This window comes from Mya arenaria, chromosome 3 (genome assembly GCF_026914265.1).
Source record: "Mya arenaria isolate MELC-2E11 chromosome 3, ASM2691426v1".
NCBI lineage: Eukaryota > Metazoa > Mollusca > Bivalvia > Myida > Myidae > Mya > Mya arenaria.
The window spans coordinates 77,326,183-77,346,065 of NC_069124.1; the positions used below are offsets into that span (position 1 = coordinate 77,326,183).

The 19,883-nt window shown below is 32.6% G+C and overlaps 1 protein-coding gene across 4 annotated transcripts in view; it reads left to right on the forward strand.

Moving 5' to 3' along the window:
* LOC128227873 (G-protein coupled receptor 4-like) overlaps nucleotides 1–19,883 on the forward strand; it is a 101,555-nt gene that overhangs the window by 67,531 nt on the left and 14,141 nt on the right. Inside the window, exons 1-2 of one of the 4 annotated variants that reach the window (XM_052938779.1) lie at nucleotides 13,166–13,472; nucleotides 13,755–13,867. The exons of 1 other annotated variant lie outside the window; for it this stretch is intronic. In XM_052938779.1, coding sequence (XP_052794739.1) covers nucleotides 13,829–13,867 — 39 coding nt within the window. In that variant the 5' untranslated portion in view covers nucleotides 13,166–13,472; nucleotides 13,755–13,828. Of the gene's footprint in view, nucleotides 1–13,165; nucleotides 13,473–13,754; nucleotides 13,868–13,978; nucleotides 14,121–19,883 lie in introns of those variants that run through there. 2 more of the 4 variants (XM_052938778.1, XM_052938781.1) reach the window with 2 other exon arrangements.

A 19,883-nucleotide genomic window follows, 5' to 3' on the forward strand; every position in this document is an offset into this window, starting at 1 on the left:
GGCTAGTTCATAACTAACATTATAGTAATCTACCTTTTACTGTGAGACAGAATAATTTTAGTTTGATTGATTAATCGCACAAGCTTTTTTTCCAAAGAAGAGAGGTATTCAAGTTGTGATTCATGCATTGCGTCAATTGATATGGAGTTATGTAATCAAGGTATTTCTGTTATCTGCTCATACGAACATTTACAACAAGTGCATGTCCACTTGATGCCAAAACGATACATAAATGGCATTGTCTTTTCGTTAAATGCCTTTAAGCGACATCGACATCAAATTGAAAAAGTTAAATTGCAAGAGAATAATGGAGCTGAATCTCTATTTGAACATTGAAGTGTTAGTTTTGGAACTTGAAAAGCCGATCGCTCTGCTTAAGTTGCTGCCCTGGAGCACCGACACTTCTTCAACGACATATACCGTACTAGAAAAGGATGTATAACGGCTCTTTGGCTTGTGCACCAACCATGTACAATCCACTTGTTACAACATCACTAGTATAATGTTAAATTGCCTTTTATACGAATTTCATTAAAAATCGTTCGAAATGAAAACAGTCAACAATAGACAATATGTTGCGTAGTATGTTGTGTATCAAGTGAAGTTTTGCTGATAGACAAACGAATGTATTCGGTGTTTCAGGAAATATGTTTGTGTTGTTCGTGTGGCCTTGTTGTCTTGTTACAATATATTTTCAATGTTGATAACACATTATGGCTGACAATAAGTATACTTTACTGCAACTGAAACTAAATTGAAGAAGACAGATAAACAAAAATTTAAAGTTCAATAAAAAAACAGCCAAATAATTGTAACCTCGAATACGATTGGTCACATAAAGTCGTGCTATTCCAATCTGACTGTTATACTGATATAAATTCTGACGTGATAACCCATTAAGATTCATACTGTTCGAACGTCTAGAAAATTTCTCTTTACAGAAGGTTAGCTGGATATCAAAGTTTGTTATAGTTTGTCAATCGACTAGAAATAACATATACTACGTTGGTTAAGCTTCGAACAGCAAGTAAAATTATCGTGTCATTATAACACTAATAATAACATTTAATAACCATTCTCACTATAAGGCTGTTATGTTATAAGCGTTTATGGATAGGCTAGACATAATATATGATTTTCTACTACAATATTGATCCTACAATATTGAAACCTTCATCCAGCAACCTTACCAGCTGTTTCTTTTAACTTAAACAGATTTTATAATATAATGTAGAAAAATGGTCATTTCTTCAAAAAAAATAATGTTGCGTTTTGCTATGATAACACTTCGTCTCCGCAGATACTGATGTAATGGTCTATATACAAATGTTACCAATTACTGATTACTACTGCATTTACTCTCTCGTGATGATAATCATTAAGCCAAATATCGGTAATATCTCGAAATTTATGTTACGGCTCAACCAATTTATGGACATGTTTAAATAAACTGGAACGTGAATAATCATATCTGAACGTCAGTTAAGAGACATGTTGGCGATAATTCTGATCAAAAAGGTCTAGAACTGATTCTAGAAATCAAAATTTTAATGTCTTTCTTTAAAATATCCTAAAAGGTTTGAATACCTTTGTCAAACGGCTTCATTACATATCTAATCGTCTTTATGTCTAAGAAAGTAATTCGGATTGGAGTTAAACATGACAAATAGAAAGTTAAGTCTGTAATCATTGCCAAGATACACAGGTCTCTGTCAGTGAAATCTTCTTTGTACGTATTGCATGATGTTCTTAACTTCTAAATCGATTAGGAATGTACACGTTGAGAATACCACACACTAACTTAAACGTTTAACAAATCAAGGAACGAGACAGTTTAAGTAAAGCTAGCTTTCCCTTCACGCGATTGTTTGAGAACCGACCCCGGATAGATTTGATAGTTTTTACATGTTCAGTAGTTGTTGATCCTTTATGACGAAATGACTTGAGCGTATTTCTAAACTTTCTAGTACTACGAACTCATTTGATAAGACTGGACATATACTAGTCGGTGCTTAATAGAAGCATTGCCAAGTCTGCACTTCCCCTTGCTATCAGTGAACAGTTTCAGTCAAACCGGTAATGTTGTTATCGTACCAAAGATGTTCTCTCAAAGAATATCTTTATAGCAGATAATCTTGAAAAAATAGTCGCACTCTGTAGCCAAATGTTTCATTTATATGTTTTCTTGTATTTGGGTTAAAACTTTCATGATTTTGAATTAGAAATATAAAAAGAAACACATTGAACTATTAATAAATGAGTTTAAAACTGCATCCTACTGATGTACCACTGATCGGATGTCTTGTCGAAGTTAACATTTATCGTTTTAATATATTTAGGTTTTTATAAGACCGCGGGAAAGATTGTGTTTATCTATTTTATGTTCTGGCATTTATTAATCTTTATTTTCTGTTTAAACAACACTTAGCACCGATTAGATCAGGGAAACATATTTTTACAGCACCCGAACACGTGTTGCTTTAATACTTTGCCAGGTAGCTCTCAACACTAAGCTTAGAGAAGTTATAAATGACAAAATGTAATGTGTTTGTTACGAACGCAGCGTGCAAGTACAAATAAAAGATAATAATATTTAAGAAAAAGAAAGATTTGTAATTAGAGTTACTGCGTGTGTCAATTACAGAAAATGCCTTTCTAATGAAATAGATCAGTTGACTTCCTATTTGCGTAGTGTAGCCACAATAGAGGGGTCTGAGTCATATGTTTATGCACATCTTGTATAGCTTACTCTTCAAACATTTGATCATTTATTACCGATATCCATTATAAAAGCTGTAAGTTGCTCTCAATGTTGTGTACACTTCCAATTAGGAAATAAAAACATATCGACATGATCGTACTAACCTTTTAGGCTTATGTATTTAATAAGTTCGTGAACCCCGTGGAAATGTTTTTGTTTCTAAAACGTGTTAGTCAACACCCCGTTAACATTGTACGAAAATTATTCTTAATCAGAAAGGATTTCCTTTTTGTCTCTTTTTAATATTCTTACTTAATTTCCACGGTTCAAATTAAATGACGTTATTTAACAATTACAATAATTGTATTGTTATGAAAAGAGGTATCTATTACTCATCATTGTAAGAACTCATAAATATCATTCTTTGTTGGAAAGGTCTACCTCATCATACATGCGAACATGAATTTGCAAGAAACAATTTAGTGAAATAAGCTTAGAAAATGTGACTGTAATGATAAAAAGGATTTTAATGGTCCACAGGTCAAGTAAATCAAGTGACATTATGAGCAATTTTATTCTTATATTATGCTTGAACCTTTCTTGATGGCAACGACAAGACAATGAAGATAACCGACATTTTAGGATTAAACATTGATGTTAACATTTTCAATCTGTGTCTGAGTGGCTAGCATAAAAGAATCTGGTTTAGTGGGTACGAGGTTCGATCTCCACTACGGAGCTTTGACGATTTGTTTTGTTTTGGTTATCAGGAATGGTGAAATCATAATATAGATAGCAGATTTTCAACCTGTACATGTATTTGTCGCTATACAATTTAATGTATGTCCTTGAATGCAAAACATAATAGATACACAATTGATTTTCTTTTATCCAATTATATTCAATATATTCAGGAAAATAGCAACGGCAGATAATCTAAGACTACAATATCATGATTTAAAAAAAGTTTCATTATATCAATTTCTATAACAAGACGTTCTATGAAAAACAAACAACTTTAAACCTTTAAACCTTACTAGAATTATTCAAAACGTAAATTTTTGTGTAAAATTGGGAACAATTTCGTAAATATTCTGATATTTTTTCTGCAATTTTGAAGAAAAAACAATTGGAAATAATAATAACTTAGTTTAAGGATAGTTTCTTCCTCGATAAGTCCTTAAACTATCAATTGATGAACTTTGTTTAAGGATAAATGCTAATGTAAGAGCCCTTATTCCTCGATAAGTCCTTAAACTATCGATTGATGAACTTTGTTTAAGGATAAATGCTAATGTAAGAGCCCTTATTCCTCGATAAGTCCTTAAACTATCGATTGATGAACTTTGTTTAAGGATAAATGCTAATGTAAGAGCCCTTATTCCTCGATAAGTCCTTAAACTATCGATTGATGAACTTTGTTTAAGGATAAATGCTTATGTTAGAGCCCTTATTCCTCGATAAGTCCTTAAACTATCAATTGTTTGTCTTTAAAGGCCACGCATATGCACCTTTGAAAAAAAAAAAATAAAGAGATATTTATAACTTTGTTAAAGAAAAATTATAAATGCTAATATAAGAGCCCTTCTTCCTCGATAAGTTGTTTAACTAAAGTTTGACAATTTTAAAGTGCAAGCACATGCTAATGAAGAAAATATGTAATAAGAGAACACGTAACAGCAGACTCAATCCGAAAATGGGCTTATATTTCCATAAACAATAGGGAATTGGCTATTATGTTTTTACGTATTCAATACAAAGGCAAATAAGATGGTAAAATATACCTTGTTACTTTGGGTAGACTTGCGTCTTTCTTCTCATTCAATCGATACGCATAAAACAGTATAAACTATGAAGTATTGAAGCCCAAACGACTCGTGCAATCATGAATCTCACTACTACTTTTTGTGCATTTGTCCTCTGTATACTAACCTGAGAACTAAATATAACCTGAAACGATCTTTTAACACTATTAATAAATTGGTATGTTTCCTGTCTAGTAATAACAGTCGGAACTTTAGAAATCTTCCAAAAATTGTATTCAATGCTATGACAAAACGTACTGATGCGTACAGATGCTCTCGCTATCGAAACTTATTGATTTGATGCAATGTTTTGCTTTATTTATTTAATATTTGATATTGATATATATTTTTTTGTCAGATATATGTATGTTTAACTATTGCTTTGTTTGTCTATCTGTGTATATATTATAATGTTTGTCTTTGGCCAAACATGTATTTGCTGGTATAGCCAATAAACTTAAACTAAAACTATTATGGTTTGGATTTAAAGCATACATGTAGCATATCTGTTATAAACAGTTACTAGATGAATTGTAGTGCATTATATTATGTGTTTCGCCAGGTTTTAAAATATATCAAAAGCCTCAAGTACAATGTTGTACAACTTAATGTCCAATTGTGTATTGTTCTCGTTTCTATTTATTCAAGTATCCTGTAAAATGCCTGTCCAGAATGTATAACTGCAATATATAACTGTACGGTTTTATTCGGAATATTTTTTCTGATACGGTCGTTTAAAATCGATGCATGATACATTAGACTAAATTCTTTAAACCATTGAATAACAAGAAAAAGTCGTATTCAATGTTTCAAGACACAAAAAAGCAAATTATCAAAAGACAAGTGCAACACCTCGAACAAGATTTATATTTTAAAGGCGTTTTGCAATCTTTCAACGGCAATACGTTCGTTAATAAAAAAGTAATATGGCATACGCTAGTGTTAATATAACAAGGCACGGACTAATGTTATTTGTTGCGTGTTATAATCTATTATTCAATATGCGGGTGCTTTGACCAGGATGCTACTTTTTTAGGGTATTTCTCGTTGAGCGTTCAATTTTGAAAAAGACAACGAATATTGATTCCAATAAAACCATGGGAAAAGTGTTTCCCTCGTTTGTAGTTTAAAGAATGATTTAAATGTGCACCTAAAATTTGTATTTTGTATGATGTGTGATTATAATTTAGATATTAATATAACTTGAATGTGTTCGTATGATTTTTATTAATACGCAATTTGCTGATAAAGCTTGGAACTAGAATGTCCTCGAAGCGTTTCTATCCTCAGTTATTTCCGTTGTGTGTTTAATGCCCTATCCAGGCAGTAATCCAAATATTTAAAGGTACACGGTTAATTTAAAAAATGAATCGTCATATGCCTTCTCTTCGTTTCTTATGCGTCATCTGAAAAAGTCTTTTAGATAAGGTATGAGTCGTTAATTTACGGAAACGACGCCCAAATGTGCACGTTCCACTGGCTTTTAAAACTTTGGTTAGCAACTGCAGTAGGATTTTAAAAAATGTGTTCGTTAATCAATCACCCAATCAATAAATAACCACCGACCAATGACAAAATGCATTTTGGGCAAGACATTTTAGATTCAGTATATAATGATAATAATATGTTTTCAACCAGAAAGTTAATTTAAGTTCTCGTTTTATTTTCCTTTGGAATTAAAACAAGATTTCAAAAAGCCGCAATGTTTTTATTTTGATCGTCTTAAGTATTTTGGGCAGAAACATTAGTCGAAAGATTTGCGTATGAATGCTACTGTACATTTGGAATCTGAAAAAAAATGCTCAGATTCATTACACACCAAATCGTGCAGAAATGGATGTATTATTTATATTTGCGAACGAATACCTAAGAAAAAAATCCCATAAAAGTCAAGCTTTAACAGTTGAAGTGATTTTTTTAACATTATCGATACCCACATTTGTATTTTCCCAGAGCTTTACAATGGATAATTGTAAAATGTAAAAGTGGTTCAATTGCGCGTTCTTGTGCTTAGGTGCCTAAAATAGTACGAAATCATGACTTCATGTCCAGCATGAACAAGCTTGACTAATTGCTTATGCTTAGAGCTATACAATGAAACCTTTTCGCTCGAGTTCAAAGGTAAACATTGCAATACAAGTGGTGAAATTAATGGACTTCGAAATTTACACGCGTGCGGTGAAATCATATGAAAACATGTCATTGTTGTCTTGTGGTTGTTTACGTGAATGTGTGCATTTAGGGGTTTTGGTTGACACAAGGTAGGTCTTCTCTATTGTGTATTTGTAAACCGAATTAATTTGGGTATTTGCAAAAAAAGAAATATTAAAAAAGAAACACATAAATGCGTTTAGCGTATGTCATATAAGTATATAGTCAGATAGACCTATTTGCATTAAATATTTTTAATTGTGATAAAATATTTCTTATAGTACTGAAAAACCATTGTAATGTTTGCGTGTATTTCTTAATATTAACTTGTCTAATGCAGGTCAAAAATATTGACACTAATATTATATATCTAATGTTGGCAAATGGCAAAATGACCTGAGGGTTTGTCGTGCTTCTGCTGCATATTACACCAGCAGTTGAATAGATTATAAATATATACATTATATGCTTGACACCAAAGAGAATGGAATTTATATTGACTTACTCCTGAAAATAAAACATTGGTTTTTTATTGGTACACTGCGATTTCGCTTACAAATTTTATTAGCCAACTTCTCTACACGAATAAGTCAATTAGAATATGAATACTAGTTAGGTTTGTTCTTCATTTGATAGAATCTAAATACAGCATTTGATTTTATATATTTTGACGTCACATTGCCTTGTTGTTTGATCCAGTCTTTTAAGTCACCTCAGCAGAATCTGATTTCGACTTTCGGTAAATCTGCCGTCTCAGGGTTACCAACAAGGATCTATTTATGGGTGTAGTATGTTTCAACTGTTCTCGAGTTCTAATTAACCTTCAATTAAGTAGTACGTTATCCGTCAGCCATGCGAGTATACAGGATTCGGTTTGAATTAAATTACACTAAAACCTACAATTTTAACATGAGAAATGTGAAACGATATAAATGAGAACAACATGGACGAAGCATAGTAGGCCATAATACACTTTGAAGAAACAGAAAAACGCCATTGTCGTTTGCTTAGACAATACCATTGTAATTAGTAATGTACTTAATTGACTATCCAACTTGCTTTGTAGTAGTGATATCTCACAAGTATGTTTAAGTTCATTGAGCTATATATTCACAATATTATTATTGCAAGTGAAGTTCTGTGCATCGAACACCTTAAAGTGACATTACAAACAATAGGTCTACTTCATGTTTAACAGTCTCACAGCTTGAATTTTAGCTGGATTTAAACGTTTCGATATCTTCTGATAACTTGTGTATCGGAATTGTTCTGGTCATAATGTCTATTTCAATATTGCACTAAAATTGCAATTTTAACTGTGATAAAAAAAGGCAAACAAAAACGATTCCTTAGTAAACCCAAATTAATACCCCCGAATGCCGCCTCTCATTATGATTTATCAATTTATGAGGTTTTATGAAATTCCATCTAGTAGTTTTCAAGTTACTGTCAGGACAAAAGTTTGACAAAAAAAACACACAGAAAAAGGCAATAACTCTGTAATTTGCTAAAATAATGTAATGATTCATGTACACTCCTTCTCATTGTGCTGTACCATTGTATAAAGTTTATTACATTCTATCCGGTAGTGTTCAAGTTACTGTCCGGACAAGAAAAAAGTAGCAAAGGGCAATAACTATGTACTTGGCTGAAATAGAACTGCGGTTCCTGTACACTGCACATTCTCTCATTATGATATATCACTGTATGAAGTTTTATTAAATTCCATCCATTAGTTTTCAAATTATGCTCCGGACAAGAAAAAGTAACAAAGGGCAGTAGCTCTGTTATTAGCTGAAATAGAATTACGGTTCATGTACACTACACTCCCTTTCATTATGATCTATCACTGTATGAAGTTTTATTAAATTGCATCCAATGGTTTTTAAGTTATGCTCCGGACAAGAAAAAGTAACAAAGGGCAGTAACTCTGTAATTGGTTGAAATAGAATTACAGTGTCTATATACTGCACTCCCTCTTATTATGATCTATCACTGTATGTAACTTTATGAAAGTCCATCCAATAGTTTTCAAGTTATGCTCCGGACAAGAAAAAGTAACAAAGGGCAGTAACTCTGTAATTAGCTGGAATAGAATTGCGATTCCTGTACACTGCACTCCCTCGCATTATGATCTATCATTGTATGAAGTTTTATTAAATTCCATCCAATAGTTTTCAAGTTATGCTCCGGACAAGAAAAAGTAACAAAAGGCAGTATCTCGGTAATTAGCTAAAATAGAATTGCGGTTCCTGTACACTGCACTCCCTCTCATTATGATCTATCACTGTATGAAGTTTTATTAAATTTCATCAAATAGTTTTCAAGTTATGCTCCGGACAAAAAAAGTAACAAAGGGCAGTAACTCTGTAATTAGCTGAAAAAGAGTTATAGTTCTTGTGCACTGCACTTTCTCTCATTGTGCTTTACCATTGTATTAAGTTTTAATAAATTCCATCTAGTAGTTTGCAAGTTAATTTCTGGAAAAATATTTGACAGCAAAAAAACAAATAAAGAGCAATAACTCAGTAATTAGCTGAAGTAGAGTTATGGTTCTTAAACACTGCACTTCCTCTTATTGTGCTTTACCATTGTATGAAGTTTCAATGAATCCCATCCAGTACTTCTCAAGTTATACGCCGGACAAAAAAAGTAACAAGGAGCAATAACTCAGTAATAAGCAAGACTAGAGTTATGGTTAGTGTACACTGCACTTCCTCTCATTATGCTCTATCATTGTATGAAGTTTAATCCAATTCCATCTAGTAGTATTTAAGTTATGCTCCGGACAAGGTAAATTGCAACGGACCGACCGACAAACCGAACAACCCGACCAACCGACCACAGGGTGACTCCAATATACACCCTTCAAACTTCGTTTGTCGGGGGTATAATAATAATCTTGATTTGCAACTCGGCGCTAATTTTTTACTAAAATGCTCTTTGTTTATTTCATTACACAAGCCACTAGGTTATAAAACTGTGGCGAAAGCAATTTATTATTCGTTTTGTAGATATTGAATTAAGACCAATAGCTCTAGAAAAAAATACTCGATGTATGCATTATTATGTAGTTTAAATCAAAATGTTGTCAGATTTCCAAAATATTTAGGAAAAATAAGATAAAATATTTTGGAAACCATTGGTGCAGTAATATTACTCCCGTGAGTGATGAGAACAAGCTGTCTTCTTTCACATTTTTTTCTAATCTATCTCTAAAGCATGCCAATAAACAAGATGACAAAAACAATCTCATTAGCCTCTCGGTCATAATTACATGTAAATATTTTGTCAGGAATGTTCTCAATATACGTTTATTAAATATTATATAGATTTAATATCTTAAATGAATTGCCCTTTTTCTGATATTTTTGTATACAAATGTTGAATTCATGCCTTAGGGCTTAGTGCATTCTTATTTTAGGACTCTTCGGGAGCCCAACTGGTACACCGGAACTCAACAGGCTCGTGAACACAACATACCCGTTAATAAAACAGTCTCGATTGGATTACAAAATGTTTTCTAATTATGTTTACCTCTGTTCAAACAATACGTTAATCACAATTATATGTTTTTTGTTGAAACATTCTCACATACTAAACACATTTTCTACAGCCCAACCTGTAATTGACCAAATAACATATATAAATTTATTAAACGGGTATACTTTAAAGAAGCAAAGTTGATCCAAAACATGTACCAATTAAATCCTTTGTCAATTTACTTATCCAAATAAAAATGAAACGGAAATCGAACATACCCTTATGCGGATGTCTGATATCGTTTGCCCGAAGCTAGCAATTTCTTTTGAAATCATGGATTTAATTTAAGTGCAATGCGGTGTCGTAACTTCCGATGCTAATTCACCTGTATGCGAAAGTTAGAGTAGAATTAGCAAAGAAAGTAGTCTTGCACCGAATATATCTACCAAGAAAGATTCACGTTTCATCAAGGGTACGTCAATATATGTAGGACATGACCTCTCTCTAGAGTTTATCTCTGGAGCTTTCATTGTAATTGCAGTCGCATCAGGTCTCAGTCGTAAATGATTAAAGAAGCAAATGCTGCACTTCGTGTAAAATGGTCATATTTATAAAATGTTATAGCTCGTTGTTTCGTTTATTATCCATGTTCACCAGGAACAAACAATCATACTACTGTGTGAGGATGTAACTTGGCAATGGTTTTGGAGATTCATGTCTATTTTAGGGCGCCATCGGACTTTCAATTGGCGTCGGCACGAGTGGGAATATAAGTATTGCTGGATTGCGGAGCAATGAAGCCTGACAACGTAATTTTAGTTGGAGCAACACTGATTCTTAAATGTGCATCAGTGTTTAGCACATACACACAAGACCCCGTTAAATGTTTCGACTTTTGATTCCATTATCTGATTGATATGTGTCGCGAATCTTCTTCTAAATATTTTATGTGTACCATTAGTGATCGTGTTCAATACCTGGATTTCTATGCGGATACACAGCTGTTACGCGACGTCCTAAGTACTTCTGCAATATTTTGTAAGACCGGGGCTTGACATTGTTACCTGATTGATCGTACGGTCTATCAAATGTTGTACTGGTTAATATCATAAAATGTTACAAGGGGTTTGAAATGAGGCTTTGCATCCGATCGTATGTACAAACATGTGTTACCGTTCGTTAATTGAATAATCGATTCGTTACCAGGAGTATCGCTTAAAAATAACAATGACTTTGCACCTGTTATTTTTAATGAAGGTTACACGCACAATAGAAAGGAAAATGTTCAATATCTATAACACATCAACCAGTATCACTAAAAGCCTTGACTGAGCCTTTCAGCATACGAAATACAGTCCAGGAAGCAATGTGTAGTGATCTCGCCTCGAGGGTGTTTGTTGCACTTGGAATAACGGTTCTTGGATTGCAACGGTTTGATTATCTGACATATCAGGGCTAATAATCGAAATGTACAACAATAATCGATCATTGAATAGGACAAATCGTGCGTGTTTTTCCATTTTAAATAGTGTAATCAAATTTAATTTTATTGACAAAGAAAACAGTAACGAATCATTTCTTTATGAAATCATAGCACACGTTTGGATATATCCCTCGTATATGATAGGAAAACTCCACAAATGATAGTTTGCATTGATGTGTTTTAGTTTAATGATAAGGTTCGACGAAAATCGATCAAAGACGATCATAATCGATTACTGCCGATGTTAGATCCCATCGACGAACCAATGATTAATATTATAATAATATTAATTAGTGATTTCATATTGGCCTAGTTATTTGTCCGAGGTTAGCTGTATTTGCCTGAGCCCGAAAGGGCGAAGGCAAATACAGCTGACCGAGGACAAATAACTGGGCCAATATGAAATCAACTAATTAATAAGTATTTTATTAATTAACTATTACCGTTGTGGTTAAAAACATTCTTATAACTTACCTTTAGTTCACATTGAAGCCGTATTTATCCCTTATTCATTTATGGTGTCTGCTTTTCTAGACTTGACTTTGCTGATTTGGACATGCATTCTTATAGTGACATTGCGCATACTTATGAATAAAGCACTGTACATTGTAAGGAAGCATGTCTTTTCGTCTTAATTTTGTAAATCGTTTACCAAAGTGTCAAATGTTTCACCTTCGTCGTCCATTTTGTCGGCGTAAAAAATCATAATAGTCGTAAAATCCACCCACGGGTTAAATACAACTGTTATATCAAACCGTACAAAGTGGTGCAATCATGCAATAGGTTCAAGTATTCCAAATAAAGTTATAATAAGCACAAAAATTGCAAAACAGTCGGAAAACGGAAAACAAAATGGCTACCTTTAAAAATAATTTCCAGCATATTTTTCATATTAGGCGAGATTCAACAGCCAATGGAAATGGCCTATTTCTCAAATACTATATTAGGCGAGTTTTGTAGCCAATCAAAACGGAGGAAACTCATATTAGGCGAGTTTTGTTGATATTGGCCGAGTTTGGTAGATATTGAGCGAATTCTGGCATATATTGTCTTCAATTGTCTGGTATTGATACCTCAATTGTCTCTGTATCTCGTCAAATACGGAATAGTTGATTAATAACAGATAATATTTGATCATCGCGTGATAACTATGTTGTATAAAGCGTTCTGTTCGTTTGACTTATTTAAGATGTGGCATTCTTTTTATGACACAATAAACGGGCATGTTGTCAGTTGCACGAAATATATAATTTCCTGAATTTAATTTACATAATATGTTAATGTATTTTTTTTAAGTTTAACTCAATACATGCCTTACCAGTGTTTACCACTGATTTTGTGCTGACAATATGTCAAAATGTTAATAATTAGTTATACTGGTCATTTGCACGTGTGGTCAGGTGTGCTGGAATTTGCGAAAAAAGATATAGCTGGTTAACTCCCTTCCAATATGTGTGTTTAAACCCCGTGTCATTTTATAGGGATTTGATATTTTACTTCCTGGTATAAATTGTAATATATGGTTATCAAAAGTGGTATTTAAGGAAACACGCTTAAGTAAGTCAGCTAAGCATTTGTTGTTAAAATCGCATCGCACCTTGTTAGTTGATACATGTTGGATAAAGGAATATATCAGTGTTTCGTTTCGTGTTCATCCTGTGTGGGGTTTCGTGTCCCGTGGGGACTTTATATTGTACTACTGTAATACATAAAAGGTTCCAGTACCTAGTTCTCGTACGTTGGACAGCCAAGGAATTTGTTTTAGATAGGGTGCTTATGAAATCTGCAAAACAATCTTGTCATTGGAAAAGAGCAACACATATGAATGTACAATAAGTTCTTTAATTATGTATGTATGTATTTCTCATGATTTTGTAGCTTGGATATATGTAATTTGTAGTTTTATGATTGAAGAAGATTTATAAAATCGAGCTTTCTTTCTACGAAGGCTTATCATCTTGTGTTACTTTCAAATACTATATAAATCACTGACTTTTATTTACACAATTGGAAGACAAATAATGTATTGGTTCATGGAATTACCATGAAAGAGATTCTACAAATTAAATTTCCGCTGCCTTTCCGCTGGACTATGTCCACTTCTTATAACTGGTTATTCTATTTTTGGTAGGGCCAATGGCAATCAAGGATACAATATTACTGCGGTATAATGAAGACGGTTGGCGATAGTGGTGATAACGAAATATGTTTACAAACAACACCTCTGGTAAAACTGGCTATAAAGTGAGTTACATGTTATATTTTCTGACCACTTATCGGTGAGATACTAAATCAATTTGATATATAGACCGTCATTTATGAACAGAACGGAAACTATTCAATGCCTGTTCTTAAGTAGATATGCAGCTGTTACTTCCTAGTTCAATTACAACTGCAATATTTTATCAATGCGTTTTGTAACGCGATCTGGTGTACCAAATATTGTAATTTGCTATACCATAATAGTTTAAAAAAGGTTGGACATTAGTATTTTAAGGTATGTTTAACTCCTTTTTTATTTCAACACGTTCATTCATATTTGCTTCACTGTTATCTTTTTTTTATTTGTCTTTTCCAAACAACCTGAAGAGAAATAGATCCAGACTCAGCATTGGACCTTAAACAATATGGAGAAATAATTTCCCCAAAACCATTTCTGCCCTTTAAATTGAATAAAACAAAAACAATTGTTAATATATCATTTTAAACGTATTTTGTTTGCAAGTGAAGAGATTCAGGACATAGAGCATTTACAAGTATTTGAGTAGAAGAATCGAAATAACGTCATTTTTTCTCGGATTATCTAAATGGTTTGTATTATGCTTCAGTTTTGTTTTTATCATTCTTTTTTCCAAACGTATGCACACGTTTTGTAACCATATGTAATGGCATCTTTTTAAGGTTTGCAAACTAGTTCATGTTGTGTTTGTTTGATGTTTTTATTGAGATTTTTATTTCGGAAAAAAAAAACACGTTAAGTATTACTTCCAATAGATAAATAGGTGATAAAGTAAAGGGTGTATAAAACAGCATGTGGCCTTTATGGTAAACTTGCAATGGACCAAATACATCTGCAATGACTTTAATACATGGAGCGCTGCATTTTCCCGAAACTGTCTTAATAGAACAAAAGCGTTATATATTTGGTTAAAGATCAAAATCTGGCTCACATATTCTGATACCGAGTGGCTGACTCTTAGATATTGACATTTGCGGCATGGATAGCTACTGCTCAATCTATTCACTGCCAAACTCTTTTTCCATTTGTATTGTTTCGGAAATCAGTTAATTTTTCTTTTTGAATTGATTGAAGAAGTTGTCTTTTCACTTGGTGTGTGTGAACTTAGTCATTAAATTTTTTGTCAAGTCTTGTTACAGTTCTATCTTTAGCATAATTTAGTAATTAGTTTCCATGCATAATCGTAGCGAGTGTAGCTCAGCTTGGTCTTTCATGAGAAATCATGTTTCGAAAAACCTCTTTATATGATGTCCGAGTCGACTCTAAATCACGAAGCACAGAAATGTCGAAAGTATAAAAATTGATCACGAACGGACTGATTTGTTTAAGTTTAGTTTTCGAGTTAAGAAATCATCATTACATCAATAAACTGTATGACGGCAGTAAGTATGAACTCATCTGTTTTGAGTGGTTGTGGACTTATTGTGACGTGTTTTATGACCTTCATATAAGTACGGCAGTACACTGTTACTTTGTAAGCTTAAGTTAAACAATAGAGAATTAATAGCAACGAGTTTTGCTATAAAAGAATTCTTGTTATGTTCAACAGGAGGATATACTCCTAAACAAGTTTAATACAAGTGTGTTTAGAACAGTTTTTTTCTCTGTGACATAGTCTACTTGTAGTCGTATTACACATCCAGCAATGATGAGTCTTTTTCTGCAAGAATATTTCGCATGTTCTCGAAGAAATCCTGTAACACTTAAGAAGTGGAATCGACAATAAACAAGCGAATGTCGACTCTTAAATACCTACAGAACATAACCTGGTAGCATACGGAATAGCATCTGTGATTGGAAACATAACTGTCATAATTATACAGTGTTTACGAAATTAAGATGAAGGAGAATGACCTTTTGCGATAAGTTTGTAACCAGCACATTTTCTGGGAATTTGTTTTTCTGGGATTTTAACTGCTTTTCATTTCAATGCGAGTCTAAAGGATAAATCACACATTTGATCGTGATAAAGTATCAATGTTTGTAAGATTCGGTGAACACAGATCGCTTTTGGTCAATATGTCATAAAAGAAGTAATACATTAGATTGCACTGACCTTTTAAGCATTCTACAGGTATGTGCGAAGCATAAAGTCTTATTTTGCTATTGTTTTATTCTTTTTATGGCAAAATATTGATTTGTATCAGTGAAACATAGGAGATTAAATATCAATTTGATATTCATAGCTGGCAGGCGTTGGTTATAGCAAGATCGTCCAACCGACAAGGGGCAGGTGTTGGTTATAGCAAAATAGCCCAACAACCAATGGACAGGTTATGGTTAGCGCAACTGTAAAGGGATGGGAGTTGGGTATAGCGAATTCTCTTTTGTAGTTTTGTTCATGTTGATTTAACTGATGGTTTTACTTAACATTAATGTACGCTATCTGGTGGTATCCTATAACGTGCTTGTTTGTTATCGGAGAAGAGAGAACAGTCGGCGATTATATTCCTCATGGGACTGGCTTTTTTGTTCTAGTACAACTAGTACAATAGACGAATCTATGGTTTGACTTTAAGAAATATGGTTTCTGTCTGTTTATTGAGATATCTTTAAAACATTATTCTTAATTTGCCAACATTTAAAGCATTGCCTTTTAGAGATTGTTATAACGATCGTTCCATTAATGTGTACAAGTTTAATGACCTTGGAGTCATTATGTCATAAAAAAGCAGATCGAGAGTCTGCGGAGGAGGTTTGAATGGTTATGCTGTGTGGAATCGGTTCTTTCCTTTCCTCCTTCCTGTCACTGATACTGGAGGTTCATAAGGTATTTGCTGGAAGTTAAATGTGCATTAAATAGCTTCTTGGCATAGATCCTTCTCGCATGTATAATCATTGTTATCCTGTTGCATTTTGTTGTTGACGGTTAACCAATCAACAGGGAGTGCATATTTGTACAATTCGTCACTCTTACTGTACCAAACCAGCCTCCACATTTGTTTATGTATAGTTAAGAGATATTCTGGAAACGTCTATAATTTTTACAACAAAATACTTTTCATCCCTTCAAACTGCCTATCACCGAATAGTATTGGTGTAAGTAAAGGACAAATTATACCACTCTAAATTGTAAGCGGGAACTGATTCAACGTATTTTCCAAAATTATATTGATTCTAATGTTCAATTTTAAGTTATGTCGAATAGTTGTCATTAAAACATTTCAAGTATACACTGGTTATCTAAAATGTATAAAAAAAAACGTATAAATCAATTTCATTTCTAAAAGTATACATAAAACCTCAGGGCTGAATACGTTTCAACTCTTTAATTATCTATTGAACATTATTTAGTTACAACCAAATTGACTCCTCTGATCGAGAAATGGCAGTTTATGTTAAAAAAAGGTTTAACCAATGATCCCACTTATAAATATATATATTGAACTTGCCAAGATGTTATTAGAGTGGGTTTTTTGTTCTGAATAAATATTTTCTAAAATTTCAGTACATGTTTATATATACAATCAAAAGGCATTCTTGCCTGTCTTATAATGTACCTTGACTTTCTGGCTTCTTTGTATACTGCTATGAAAGTGAATAATGTTGTCAATATCTAAGTATGGAGATCTTGAACATGTTATTTAATCAAATACTTCTTTTAGATTGATTGACGATAGTCTAAAATTGTATAATCAGGTATTTACAGATAATATTAAATCGATATACCCTCCACAATTGCAACTCAATAAAGGTAATACATTTAGTCTGAAAGCATCCGATTAAGACATGCAACTCGAAGTTAGGAAAGATAAATTGAATATCAATCTTTATCATAAACATGATCATTTTAATTTTAAAATGATTAATTACCCTTCTTTGAGTGGAGAGTTTATAGTTTTTAAATGCACCGTTAATAGGATGCGCTAGAATATCCAAATATGTCAAATATTCAACTCTCGTCGTTAACTTATGAGGGAAAAACCTCTAACCTCTAAAATAGAAATTCAGATACCATACAACGAGAAAAACTTTCTCAAAATTGTTAAAAGGTCATTATAATATTATATTCTAGTACAATAGAAGTCTTAAATTGCTGACTGTTAAGAGTATTGCTCATCCTGATTTTGATGGTGATTTTTATAAAACGATTCTTTTTTATGAAACGATGAAAATGATTCCAGCCCATGGTTGGGCAATCAGACTAAATAAATTGCTGGCAACTTGTTTCAGCTGTTGCTATAATTTTCAGTGATTTAATTTAGTTAAAAATGTGCATTCGTGTTATCTGAAAACCGTGTTGTTTTTTCATTCGTCTGGTTAACTCGGAATGATTCGGCTTATGACGTCGATTTATTTCAATATTTTTCCTATCGTTATCATTTGAAAGAAAACTTTAGAAAAGAAAAATTGTATTTTAATTATGTTTTTTTGTATATTCTTAGAGCTTGTACATGATGATACTCTTCATCAGATTCTGTGAACAGATTTTGCAATAGGTACTCTGAATTGTATTCATTCGACTGCAGATATAGTTTGGATTCCTAACCATAGAAGGTTTAGCTATTAGTTTTATTATCATTTGCGTTATTCTTTAGTTTTTTCAAGTTAATGCATACTCTAATCAGATTTACTTTTTACGTTTTAGCTATACTCGGGATTGTTGGGATTCACTTAGGTTGTGGCCAAAACTAGTTTAACCTCCATCAAATTTCCATTTTCTGCACGTTCCCAGGCGGTGTCTAACAATTATTAATTGAAACACATAGTTTTATAATGTATTAAGAGTGTTGTTTGTAAAGGTTTGTTTTGTTGTCCCATGTTTCTTGTTTGTGTTTGTTTGTTTTTATGTTCTATGTTATTGACGTTGACCCTGTGCCATTGGAGGGTTTTATGTTCAAACTTTCGACTACTTGACTTGTTGCTGTAGTTTTTTATATCAATTTTGACTAAAACAATGAAGAAGTATGTTTTTGTACACTATTTAAAGCATTAGTATCTTTATATTAGACGAAACACCTAGATTGCTGTCGAGAAGAGATTTCTTTCAATTATTAATTACGTTTCAAGCAATACAAATCAGGTTGCGTCAAGGGAAAAAACTGTAACATCAATTCGGGCCAATTTATATTCTGATTGTGGAGAAAATTGAAATTATGTTTAACGTCATACATATTTAATGGTCAATAACGAGCTCGCTTCTTCTCAAATTTCAAACACAAGCTTGATTTGCGAGTCGACCTTAGATATAATTGATATTAAATGATATATGTATAAAATTTAGTTGACTGTCATTACAATTATGAATAACATAACAACATTATTGGCATACGTAAACTGGAAATGTAAAGAATCATGCATTTTTTAGGTGACAGAGGTCTTGAGGTGTAAGTGTCCACCTTTCAACCAAGATATTGTGTGTTCGAGCCCTAACAGTATTGATTTTCACCAAGGAAACTTTCTCAAGAGAGACTCATATATTTAAAGTTGAGTTTATACGGCTTCAATTGTATAAACTAATTTTAACTATCGTGCATTTTGTCCATAAGCTTGACAGCACCAGTAACTTGATGTAAGAATAATTTTCATCCTTGATTAAAATCTAATTGTGATTAGATTCAAGCTGAATTTCCTAAATGTTTAGGGAAACACGCGAAGATACGATCTGCAACTATATCATAATTGTGTTACTGATGGATAGGTTCTAAAAATAGAGATACTTATGTCAGTCTCTCATTTATCATAGATCTGAAGGAATTTGTGTTTTTATCTCTAATTAGTTCAATAAGCTAATTGGATATCAATTTTATTTTATTTATTAACATTTCGTGAATTAAGAATGTTAAAAAAATAATACATATGTAAAACAATTAAATATCATGATGCTAAAATTTCTCAAATTTGGTACATATTAATAAAAACAACCAAAAGGCATTCCAATATTTATTTTTCCTTGATATTCTACCTTATAAGTTCATTATTATTTCACAGGAATATAACAACAAATGTGTTATCAGTAGCAGCACGTTTGACAATCTCCAAATGTTGTTTTTCAAATGGTCAATAGACCAATGGTCAATA